The 12225-nt window shown below is 46.6% G+C and overlaps 1 protein-coding gene and 1 long non-coding RNA gene across 2 annotated transcripts in view; one reads left to right on the top strand and one right to left on the bottom strand.

Moving 5' to 3' along the window:
* LOC141101449 (uncharacterized) overlaps positions 1-12225 on the top strand; it is a 99450-nt gene that overhangs the window by 82543 nt on the left and 4682 nt on the right. The window lies entirely within an intron of this gene.
* Positions 4862-12225, bottom strand: part of CRACDL (CRACD like) — a 167985-nt gene continuing 160621 nt past the window's right edge. Inside the window, exons 10-11 of the mRNA XM_073590550.1 lie at positions 7083-7230; positions 4862-5283 (exon numbers count right to left, since the gene is read on the bottom strand). Coding sequence (XP_073446651.1) covers positions 5138-5283; positions 7083-7230 — 294 coding nt within the window. The 3' untranslated portion in view covers positions 4862-5137. The remainder of the gene's footprint in view (positions 5284-7082; positions 7231-12225) is intronic.

The following is a 12225-nucleotide window of genomic DNA, read 5'->3' as shown; positions in this document are numbered from 1 at the left end:
TACTAGCAGCACTGCTGTGTGTTTCTGAATTCTTATCTCATGTTTACCCATAAGAAGTAAATGCTGTTTACTCAAGATAACTTGCTCAGTGAAGGGTATATGTGGGTATATGTGAAAGAATGGTTTAGGCTTTTATCCTCAATCATGGGACAAGGCTCATTAGAGAGCCGATGTTGACTTTTAGGATTACTATTTCCTATAAGGGGAGCTATAGTTCTAGTCCCCTTCCTCTCTGAAGATATAATTTGTGAAAGAATAATAACAACATACAGGACATACAGTAATATCTTATTTTGTTTTTTTTAAATTTTTGCTTCTGTTTTATCCTAATATTACAAAACATGAAAAACAAATCTGAAAAGCAAAATAAACTTATCTAGGGAGGAAGCCATGCTTTCTCCACCACATTAATGCCAGTGCATGTGAGCCAGGGAGTTAAAGGGAATCTGTCATCCCATTTTCGGCCTATAAGCAGCCGACACTGCCATCAGGGGCTTATCTACAGCATTCTGTAATACTGTAGATAAGCCCCCGATGAAACCTGAAAGGTAAGAAAAACACGTTAGATTATACTTACCGGGGGGTCAGTGCGGTGGGTGTCGCGTTCTGGTCTGATGCCTCCCATCTTCATATGATGACGTCGTCTTCCTTGCTTCTCCCTCAGCTCCTGCGCAGGCGTACTTTCTCTGCCCTGTTGAGGGCAGAGTAAAGTACTGCAGTGCGCATGCGCCGGGAAAGGTGCGAGAGGTCCGGTGCCTGCGCACGCGTACTTTATCTGCTCTGTTGAGGCGAGGGAGAAGCAAGGAGGAGGAGATCATCGTATGAAGATGGGAGGCGCCGGACGGGACTACGACACCCATCGGACCGGTCCGAACGCTGGGGTGAGTATAATCTAACTCTTTTTTCTTATCTTTCAGGTTTCATCGGGGGGCTTAGCTACAGCATTACAGAATGCTGTAGATAAGGCCCTGATGGCGGTGCCGGCAGCTGATAGGGCTAAAATGGGGTGACAGATCCCCTTTAAAGCGATAAGGCTAAGATTAGGCTACACGCTTTTGCTCTACACAGTACTGGCAGCATTACCAGCTGTAGTACCAATAGTACGAGCAGTGGACCACACATAGGGTCACCGGGTGCCTGGAGCGCATTTACTGTTGGCTCATACAGGGGCAGAAGCAACGTAAGAATACCATTGTCCCAATACTATATATACACCGACATATAAACAGCAGAGTATACACAACCAATTTAGACCTCCACTTAAGCTCTACAGGGAAAGTCACCCAGCTTTCATAGACAAATTTGCCTAGTTATGAAGCAATAATTCCAACATTCTCACATTTGGAAACATTTGTCCGTTAGCAGCTTTGGATAGTTGGGTAAAATCCAATGTGGATGTATACTGAACACCAGACTAGGTACGGATAGGACATGTCTCCATTATAATCTACGGTGATATGCACATGTCTGTGTTTTGTCACGTGTCGGTGCAAACCACACAAAGACATGTCTGTTTTTCCCGGTATCACGGATGAAAAGACAAGGTTCATGACTAATTCTTGCAGCGCATGGATGGCATCTGTGTGCCATCCGTGTACTGAACGTATTTAATATTGCAAAGGATAGGAGACGCGTTGCCATTTATTTATCCATCTGTGAAAAACTCTGTTGGTAAAAACGGACCCAGGATGACACACTGATCCAAAACACTGATGACACCGGTACCGATTCTTCTTGTATGTGTTTAAACACTGATGTGTGAATGAGGCCTTACAGAAAGTATGTTCTACATGTGACCCCATTACATCTTTTCAGAGGTTGCTACCTATCTTTCCCAAACCATTGAATTCCAAAATTGTCCAGTTCTATACTTTAGTGAAAATACCCCCAAATGACTAGACCGACTTGCTGCTCATGGTCCCGGTGATCACAGATCATGTTGCCCTGATCATTTAGAACAGCCCACATACACTGAGCGGCTTCCCAGACTGCAGAATGCCAGATCGGCCTAGTTATAAGGTAGCAGAACCCCAAAAGATATGTTCACACCTGAATTCAGACATTCTGATTGTCTGTTCCATTTTTAGCATCACACAAAAAGAATGTCCAAAATGGATCCATTACAAAGGAGGCAAAATTAAAGGGAAGGTGCCGCAATTTTATATAATTTGCAAAAAAATAGTAAGTTACAAAACATGTTGTTTCAGCAAATGTTGTACTAACCAGGATTTATGGTTTGTTTGTAATAATGTTTTCATGTAGCCACTGGGCGCTGCCATCTTGATTTGCAGATCTGTGGAGGACTCATACAGTCTGCAAATATGGCCGTCCCTGGACATAGGAAACTGCGGTCGGCTTCCGACCGCACATTGCAGCCTCAGTAGCAGAGAGCTGGGCACGCCCCTGTGGGCTGAACCATTCACTGCTGTAGGTGTGGCTGGGCGCCATTTTACTGTAGCCCAGTGCTATCTGCTGAGCTCCACTTTCCCTCTATCACAGGACCACTTGTGGCATAACAGGTCCTGTGTTGTGAGGAGAGGCTGAAGATATGGAGAAGGTGGTCAGCAGAGGAGAGAAGCGCTCACTGGAGCCGGAGGATGGAGAGTGGTGAGTGCGGGTGACTTTCATCTATGCTCCTCTGTCCTGCTTACTCCAGGCTCAGCCCTGTGCTTCCTGCTCCAGCGTCCTCCTGCTCTGTCTCCGCCTCCTCACACACAGCCCCAGTGATCTCCGGTAATCTGACACCTTTCCTTTTATGGCTGTCTGAGGAGGACAGTGACTTATACAGCCCATAGTCTTGTGTATAATTGGGGGGGGCTGGAAGTTTCACCAGTGTGGGCATATCTGTAATACTGTCTGCTGAGCCGTGTATCTAATCCTATCCTGTGTGATACTGACTGCTGAGCCGTGTATCTAATCCTCTCCTGTGTGATACTGCCTGCTGAGCCGTGCATCTAATCCTCTTCTGTGTGATACTGCCTGCTGAGCCGTGTATCTAATCCTATCCTGTGTGATACTGCCTGCTGAGCCGTGTATCTAACCCTATCCTGTGTGATACTGCCTGCTGAGCTGTGTATCTAATCCTCTCCTGTGTGATACTGACTGCAGAGCTGTGTATCTAATCCTCTCCTGTGTGATACTGACTGCTGAGCCGTGTATGTAATCCTATCCTGTGTGATACTGACTGCTGAGCCGTGTATCTAATCCTATCCTGTGTGATACTGTATTCTGAGCCGGGTATCTAATCCTCTCCTGTGTGATACTGCCTGCTGAGCCGTGTATCTAATCCTCTCCTGTGTGATACTGACTGCTGAGCCGTGTATGTAATCCTATCCTGTGTGATACTGACTGCTGAGCCGTGTATCTAATCCTATCCTGTGTGATACTGACTGCTGAGCTGTGTATCTAATCCTATCCTGTGTGATACTGCCTGCTGAGCCGTGTATCTAATCCTCTCCTGTGTGATACTGACTGCTGAGCCGTGTATGTAATCCTATCCTGTGTGATACTGACTGCTGAGCCGTGTATCTAATCCTATCCTGTGTGATACTGTATTCTGAGCCGTGTATCTAATCCTCTCCTGTGTGATGCTGCCTGCTGAGCCGTGTATCTAATCCTATCCCATGTGATACTGCTCTCCTGAAATACTCTGTGCTGCTGTCACCCTGCTCCCAGAATCCTTGCTGCCTGCCATCCTCGGTGACCGAAGACCCCATTCCTGTCCTCAGATCCCGTCCTGGCGATGTGTGAAACCGAGGGGACAGGGGCCTGATGTATGGTGGAAGGAGCAGGGCGACAGCAGCACAGAGTATTTCAGGAGAGCAGTGTGCTGGTCTGTGGGGGGCGCCCTGTTCGGTGCCAGGGATTGTACAAAGAGCGCTGTGTTTTATACACATGGATGGACCGTCTGCTTGTCTGCTCCACAGAAATTCAGGAAACATGTCTGCTGATTGATGGCCTGTTCTGATCCAGACTTTACATGCAAAGACAGTCAGTAACTTTGCAAGCCCCATCAAAATGGCTGCTCACTGTGTCTATAGATGTCATAGGTTTTTGTGCCAGATTTCAGTAGCTGCTCCCCCTAGTGTTAACAAGTGGAAATGCCAAACTTTTTAAAATTATTTTTCATATTTTGCAAAATTAAAAACAAACGATAATATTTTTTAAGAAAATGTAAACATTAATTCTTTACATTTTTTCAATTGCTGAAAAAAAATTTTTTGGATGGCACCTTCCCTTTAAGTATATTAATATAAGGTCCATCCGTGTACCGTTATTTGCCAGTTTTTAGAATGCAAAAAATAAAGTTGTGCATTATATGCTTTTTATTCTGTTCTAAAAACAGACCCATAACGGAACCCAGACGGACCACATAATATATGAGGTCCTTCTGCTTCCGTTTGCAAACATTATGCAAAGGATCCGTTTTGGACATTAATTTGGTTCCCATCAAAATTTGCCAAAAAATGTATGATGGGCCTCTTAGTGATCACCGCATGAAATGGCTTTATTTATTATGTCTGTAAGGTGCATTTCATAATGAAACATGCGTATCACATAGCAGAGAGATCTCAGACTATGCACAGTCATATACACCCCAATTTGTACAGAGCAGCAATAGCACAGGACCAGAAGCCCATAGTATTGTTTCCTTCTGATCTCATACAGAGCCAACCAGACTTTCTGTCTGATTCCGCACATCTGACTGTATCTTTGGCTATGTTACAGCTCCTTAGTAAGGCTCTGAAACTGTGTTTATCAGTTCTAAATGGCTGCTTTCTTTTCATTTTTCCTCCAAATTTTTGCCCAAAATTGTTAAAAAAAAACCCAACCCCTGAAATTAAAAAAGTTCAGACCCAAACAGGCAAAAAGTTGATTTAATTCAGTGCATAACAAACTAAGATCACGAGTCTGAAGTATGAACATTTTTACTTGTTAACATGATACATCATATACATCTCCAAAACAAAACGGACCTCTACAGGCGAGGAGGGTAGAAATCACCGATATAGTAACAGATTATATAAAACTGCCGGAGGGTCCGCTATTTCTACATGGTCCGTTGTATTTTGTGCTTATAAGGAGACCCGGGAGCCGGACATGTATGAAGGAACCAGACAACAGGCATTTCCTCCTCTTATTTGATGATGTGAGGCTTGTCACTCCAGGCCTGGGATTTCTTCTTCGCCAGTTCCATCCAAGAAGGTTCCTGGGAGACCAAAAATGTTTGTTGCTTGTGTAGAGTTTTTTCCTCTTTCTCTGTCAGCAAAGACAATTGTGCAGCTACAAAGAAAATGCAATAATTAGAAGAGAAGTAGGTTCAGTGGATAGTTGGCAGATCTCATTCCGTATATATCTTCTGATAAATCAATAAATATAGATGTACAATAGTGCTGTATTTATGTTCTGCTATTTTTTTTACTTGTTTTGCCAATCTATAGAGTACACTAGAAAACTGATTTAAAGGGAGCCTGTCACCAGTCTTTGCCACAAATATCAGCATAATGAAAAGACAGAGATCAGTAATGATTCCATTGATGTGTCCCTTACTAGGCTGCCTGCTGTAGTTTTGATAAAATCACTGAGGACTAGTAAACCTGCTGATGGGTAGTCCTCCATATTCATGAGCTCTGTATAACCCACCCCCACCACTGATTGGCAGATTTCTGCCTATGTAAAGTATACACAGAAAGTTGCCAATCAGTGCTGTGGGTGGGGTTATACAGAGCTCAGCATTCAGAGAACTGCAGCAGAGAAAACAGGGTTTTTATCAAAATTGCAGCATACAGCACCGTATTGATACATCGCAGGAATCAGGCTCTCTGGCCCTACATCACGCTGCTCTTCCAGGATGAGAGACGCTTTTCGCAATTGCTTTTCATGTTGCCCTGGAGAATCAGAATTTCTCATTATGGTAAATAAAATTGGATTTCTTAAAGAGACAGGACTTGTCACCGGGTTAAAAGTGGCCAGTTTTTGCTACTATTTTATAGCTGCTCTGCTGAGGGATTTTTTTACTATTATTTTTTTTTTATTATATGGTTTGCATTATTACCCTGTGGCCCACACCCCCTTGATAACGAGCATAAAAAGTGGAGGGAGGAAGGAAGGAAATATGAGCAAAATCCGGCCACTTTTGACAAGGTCACAGGTCCTCTATAACAGGACAACCACAACAGTGCCAGAATCAGAGCGGCCTAAAGACACGCCCCCAGAGAATCCCGTGAGCCACGCCCCCTTGAAAAAAAGACCATAACAATAGATCAAAATAAAACTACCCCTATCTCTGGAACCGTATGGCAGATTTAAAAAAAACCTAAAACAAACGGGAATATCAGGGGAGCAGAGGGAATAAAGTAGGAGGTACCACAGGACACTTTTAACCTGGTGACAGGTCGCCTTTAAGAAATGACCACGCATTTTTAGATGTCGGGAAAAGCTGCAAAAAAAATTCTGTCTTGTCTCCACTGTATGCATGTATGTTACTTATGTCCTAATCAGGATCTAGTTCTTTATTAGAATATTCCATTGAATGTATTGTAGAAGCTCAGATCCCATTTGTGTCAAAAGGTTTCACTCTATGTCAGAGGCTCAAGTTCCATCAGACTTGATGAGAAGTCTAGGGGGCCGTGCAGAGCCTTACATTCTTGAGTTATACACATTGATCTGTACTGGTCTACATGGGAAACTATTGTTTTTGTCTATTTATATTTTTCATATTGTATTTTTTTCTATCCATGACGTACAAAACTCCTACAGGCTGATGTGGTGAGACGGATTCTCCCAAAATATCGTGCTCATTATACAGTATGGATGTCTGCTTTTAGGGCAGACAACTGAAACATAAAAATATAGATAAATGAGATACAACACATGACTTTCTACTACATTTTAACCCTTTCTTAAATAAAATAGCTGTGAGGAGTTTGGGGAACCATGCGGTTAATGAGTGTTCACACACTGAGATGCCTGTGTACAAGGAGGACATCGATGTCTAGAATATTAATGTCTGCTTCAAAGGCTTCTGTCCCGAAGCTGCACAAAAGACAGCGGCCTCATCTGGGGAAAAGCTCTTTTCTCACCAGGGACAGGATGTGGCAATGTGTTTGCTCTTTGCCTCTGCTCGCTCTTTTCAAGTTTGGGGTCTGGTCCATATGTTTCTGGAAGAACTGAAACTGCTATGCTTGTCGTTTTGCTCTGAATTACGTCAACTTGCTGCTTCGACTGGACCTTTAAAATAAAAACAAATTTTTTTGTTAACTTTTATCTTGTACATATTTTTTTTTTTTTTTCACTCAACTCCGCAAATTTGATGCATGCATTCAGTTACGTCATTTAATTACGGTAGCTATGTTGTAAATGCTATTAATGAGACTATTGTTCTATCTGTTGTTTTTTTGCTTGTTATGTTTGATCACTAGTTATTTTTCTTAAAGAGAACCAGACAGCTGATACATGCTGCCCAATCCACAGGTAGCATGGGTGACTCTTGGCGGCTTGATTTTTGCCATGTAAATGTTTCAAAGCTGCCCATCCCCCTTGAGTTATGGGTATCTCCCTACAAGAGCACGCAGGTAATCACTGCAGCTTTTCGCAGGTAAACATAACCTGGCTGAGATTATGTAGCCAGTGTCTGATACGTGCGGCCTGTGGATCGGCCACCATGTATCAACTGTTAGGTTCTCTTTATTTTATTTTTTTAATTATTGTTGTTTTCTATATTTATTATTGGAATTTGTGCCCTTATTTCTAAATTTGCTATCCCTCAAGTATTATTGTAGTGAACAGTAGTGAAGATTCAAGTGTCCAAAATAATCTATGCCCTCTCTGTACAATTTGCACTGCGCCTAGGAGGCCAAGTGACAAGCTAAAGACAAGGGGGGCAAATTCTGTATTCTTGTTGCTGATTAGTGGCTTTATGTAATTAATACTATTATGAATAAGGAACTGTGAAATGTCATTTTAGAGGTCTAAATTCATTTTAGGTATCTAGGGTCTTAATCATGTTAGGGGTCTGGCTTTGAGTTTGAATTAATATTAGGGTCTGCTCTGGGGTCTGAATCACGAGACAGGGTCTCGTCTAGAACATAAAAGAGTGTTAAGGTTCTGGGATCTGAATTCATTTTAGGGATTTAGTTTATGTTTTGAATGAGTTTGGGAGTCTGATATGGGGTCTGAATTAAAAAGTGGTCTAATCTGATTTACCAACTAACAAGCAATAATGAATCCAAAAACATCTATTAATAGTATCCAAACTCCAACATGTATATAAAAATCTGTCCTATGAACACAAATGTAAAGGCGGCATCTGTCACAAGACATAACTAACACTTAGAGCATCACAACAATAATCATCATTTAACACCTTCTCTAAACATTTCAGATCCGTATTTGTGATTTCATTTTTTTCTTCTTGTGGTGTGTATCGCACAGACTGAGATCTGTTGCGATCTGAATCCAGGACATTGTTATTTTGTTTTGCCTGATCTAAAGGCTGTTTACTTTTTGTTTGTGATGTTGGGGGTTTACGGAGCAATAATAATAATAATCTTTATTTTTATATAGCTCTAACATATTCGGCAGCGCTTTACAGTTTGCACACATCATCATCACTGTCCCCGATGGGGCTCACAATCTAAATTCCCTATAAGTATGTCTTTAGAATGTGGGAGGAAACCGGAGTGCCCGGAGGAAACCCACGCAAACACAGGGAGAACATACAAACTCCTTGCAGATATTGTCCTTGGTGGGATTCGAACCCAGGACCCCTAACCACTGAGCCACCGTGCCGCCCTAAACCCACATGAAGTTTTAAGGAAAGACAGTCTTGCTGTCTGTTATATCGCTGCCAGGCGAGTATACCCCAACCCGGTGGTGATTGCTACACCACATGTAGTGGAGAATGCAGGCACTTGTTGCTAGGGGCAACGGACGAGGTCTACAAACTCGGTTACAAGGGGCAACAATACCACTGTGGTAGGGGGCCAGATTGGGGGGTGGTCCACTGCTTACTACGACCGGACGATGCAAAGACGAGATGGAGGCAGAATTCAGTTGTAACAGATCCGGGTTTATTGGCTGTCCTCCTGCCGACCTTAGCCATGCACCGCAGTTCCTTTACAGCTCTCCGTTTCCAGGCCCGGGTACCTTTCACCTTTCCTTTAGTCGTGATGACGTCCCTCGTGGATCTTTCGCTGGGGATGTCCTAGACCAATCTACCACCAGCGCTTCACCTGCCGAGGTCGTCGTCCAGTCGGTACTCCCGGGGCCTCGTCTGTCCTGCGGTACGTCGAGTCAGGGCCACCCCCCTGACTGTCTTCTCCTGTCAGTCCACTGGTCGAGCTCTTCACCGTTCTCCGTCTTCTGTCCTGAGTCTTTCTCTGCTGAGCTCCTCCCGGGACTAGCCTAACCTCTGGAACCCCAACCAGTCCTATTTATCCCCTCTCTCACTGGGAATTCCCCTCCTGGGTTCCTATCTCCCCGCCCCCCATGACTAAGCAGTTTCTATAGTCATAAGCTGATGTTAAGTCCTGAACTACACTCCCCCCTGCCATCTTGCGGTCAAATTTTGGTACTGCACTCCCTTTTCTGTCTTTCCCTGCTGTTACCTTTCTGTCATTGCCAATCTTCGTCTGTAGTGCACAAATCGTCCCCTCCTACTTCCAGTCAGGTCTGTCCGTCAAGTCACCTTCCCCACACCCCGCCTTCCTTTGTCCATTGTCGTCCTACCAATCGTACTCCCTACTTACTTCGTCCTAAAGCTTGTCCACAGTCTGTTGTTGGACCAGTTGTTGGGCCAAACCCGCCGCCCATGGGGGCCAAACCAAACCGGGAGCACCATGCTCCGAGCAGCCTACTGCTACTTGCTGGCGCGCACGCCACATGACAACTTCTTTCAGGTTGGTGAGGTCCACCCAGACTACTCTACGGCGTGTACCTCCCACTACTCTCCCCTTCTACTACCTTCAGCAGCTGTCCGGGACGCCATGAGCGAGACCTTTTGCCTACCGGGTCATCATTGGCGCCCGCCCGTCCTTTTGGGGTGTCCGTGGTGTCAGGGACCTGACTGACGGACCACTGTCTGGTTTGATATCTCTCGTCTCTGTGTCCTTCACTTAAAAGAGTCATGGTCGGCGTCTTCGTTACATTTACCTCGTACCCGGGACCTGTTACACACATTTTGTTTGGTTACACACACTATTCATTAAATCAACTCTTAACATACCATATATATAATTACCACTACTTTAATAACAATAGGAGTTACTCAACCGGAGTAATCCCCCCCTTTTTTTTGTTTGTTCGTTTTTTTCGTTTTTTTTTTTTTCTTTTTTTTCCTTTTCTTTCAACATAACATTTTCTCACAGCATCTTTAAAACAAAATATAACTACTCCTCCTTCCTTTAGCATTAGTACTTCCTCCCCCACATCTTTGCTATGTCAGGAGAAAAGTTCAAACAATAAAAACATTCTCCTTAACCTGGATGAAAAACTGTCCTCATGGCCTGCACAATGGTACAGCAAAATCCCGACAGTTCGGGCCATCTCCTGATAGCCGGTAGCAAGGGGCCCCACAGCCGTGGAGCTCCCGGGATACAGGGAGTGTCTCTAGGGGTCCTTTTTACGGGGGCTTGTGACCTTCGGATTCAGCGATTACGGCTGCCATGTAGTAGCTCGGGGACAGTACTCCTTGTAGTACGACACCAAGTCCCCCTCCCGCAAAGCCCGGCTGTGACGGATGGAAGTCACGTTGATATATACCTTCTGGCCGGTTGCGAGGTCCCGAATGAACCCGTATCCCTTCTCCAGGTTGGTGTACATGAGCCGCCCCGTAGATCGTGAAGCTGCCATGCCAGCCTCCCCTCTCTCATGGAGCAGGTTCCAGACCTCCCGCTCCCTGGCCTTTTCCTTCTGTATGACCTCCGCGACCCAGACGGAGGGTCCGGTTTAGGCCTCGGAGTCCGGTGGGCGGGACACGGCCGGGGTTGAGAGAGGGGCAGAGGCGGCCGCAGATTCCGGCAGCCCAGCAGCCGCTGGGGCAGGGCAGCGGGCAGGGGCGGCCGCGGGTCCTGGCGGGTAGGCCGCAGAGCCCAACAAGCAGGCTGCAACCAACTCCGGGAATGACGCAGATGCGGCCGCGGAGCAGGCCGCAACCGCAGTCGCAGATGGGACCGGAGCAGCGGCAGGCTACGATGGATAGGCCTCCGCAAGATGGAATGCAGCAGGGATGGCCACCGGTGCATTATGCACCGGCGACACCGGACGTGGCGCCGCCGGGTGGGGTGGTTCAGGGACATGAACAGAGGCAATGCTCAGCCCGGTGGAGGCCGCAGAGCCCTCCGCAGCCGGGCCCACAGGAACGCAGGAGGCTGTGCAGGGAGGCCGGGTGGAGGGGGCCGGTCGCGGAGCCGCCGGCTGAGCCGGGGGACCTCTCACCTTCCCCGGCGCCGTGGCCTCCGACAGGCCACCCCACGACTCCTCCCGCAACCTTCGATCTTCACACCGCCGTCTGGCAGGGCTAGCCTCCAGGCTCGTGGGTCCCGTGTAGAGGTTCCCAGGCGATGTCTTCGGCGGCTGCTCCTGCAGGGCTCGCCGTCGCTCCTCCTCTCCGCTCGATGTCCGGGGGGCTGTCAATGGCTCCAGAAAGCAGGTCTCCCAGCGAGACTCGACCTCTTGATGCCACCGCCATTCCAGGCGTCCGAGGCCATGGCAGCTGCAGCGTCGCATCCCGTCCGGTGTACAGCAGTCGAATGGCGCCAAACAGCCGCAGCCGGCCTTCCCACCTGGGCCACTCCCGCTCCTGGGTGGGGTGATGGTCGGCTTCTCCACCCATCTTCCTGAGTCCAGTATGAGGGGGCGGCGGTCTCCAGTTCTACACTGCTTCCCCCAGGGGTGAATTTGAGTCAGCCCCAGTCCATCCAGAGCAGCGGCGAACACCTGGGCCTCTTCTCGACGTTGAAGTATCACAGCCATGTTGTCCGGCTTCTGGTACCGCCCCGGATCTTCTGAAGACAGCCCAGGATCCGGAACCGAGTCTCAAATTTGTAATCCACAGGCGGGTAAATTTGTAATCCACAGGTGAGCAAATTTGTAATCCACAGGTGGGCATCTCAAGTCCTTTTGGGTTCTCCAGGCGCAGGCCTGCCGCGGAAGATGTCGTATTAGCGTCGGCGATCCTGCCGACTACGCCAAATATGGTAGGGGGCCGGTTTGGGGGGTGGTCCA

Source organism: Dendrobates tinctorius, unplaced genomic scaffold (assembly GCF_039654945.1).
Source record: "Dendrobates tinctorius isolate UK_male_01 unplaced genomic scaffold, ASM3965494v1 ptg000117l, whole genome shotgun sequence".
NCBI classification, from domain to species: domain Eukaryota; kingdom Metazoa; phylum Chordata; class Amphibia; order Anura; family Dendrobatidae; genus Dendrobates; species Dendrobates tinctorius.
Note: the sequence above shows the minus strand (reverse complement) of the source record. Positions and strands in the feature narration are given on the sequence as shown.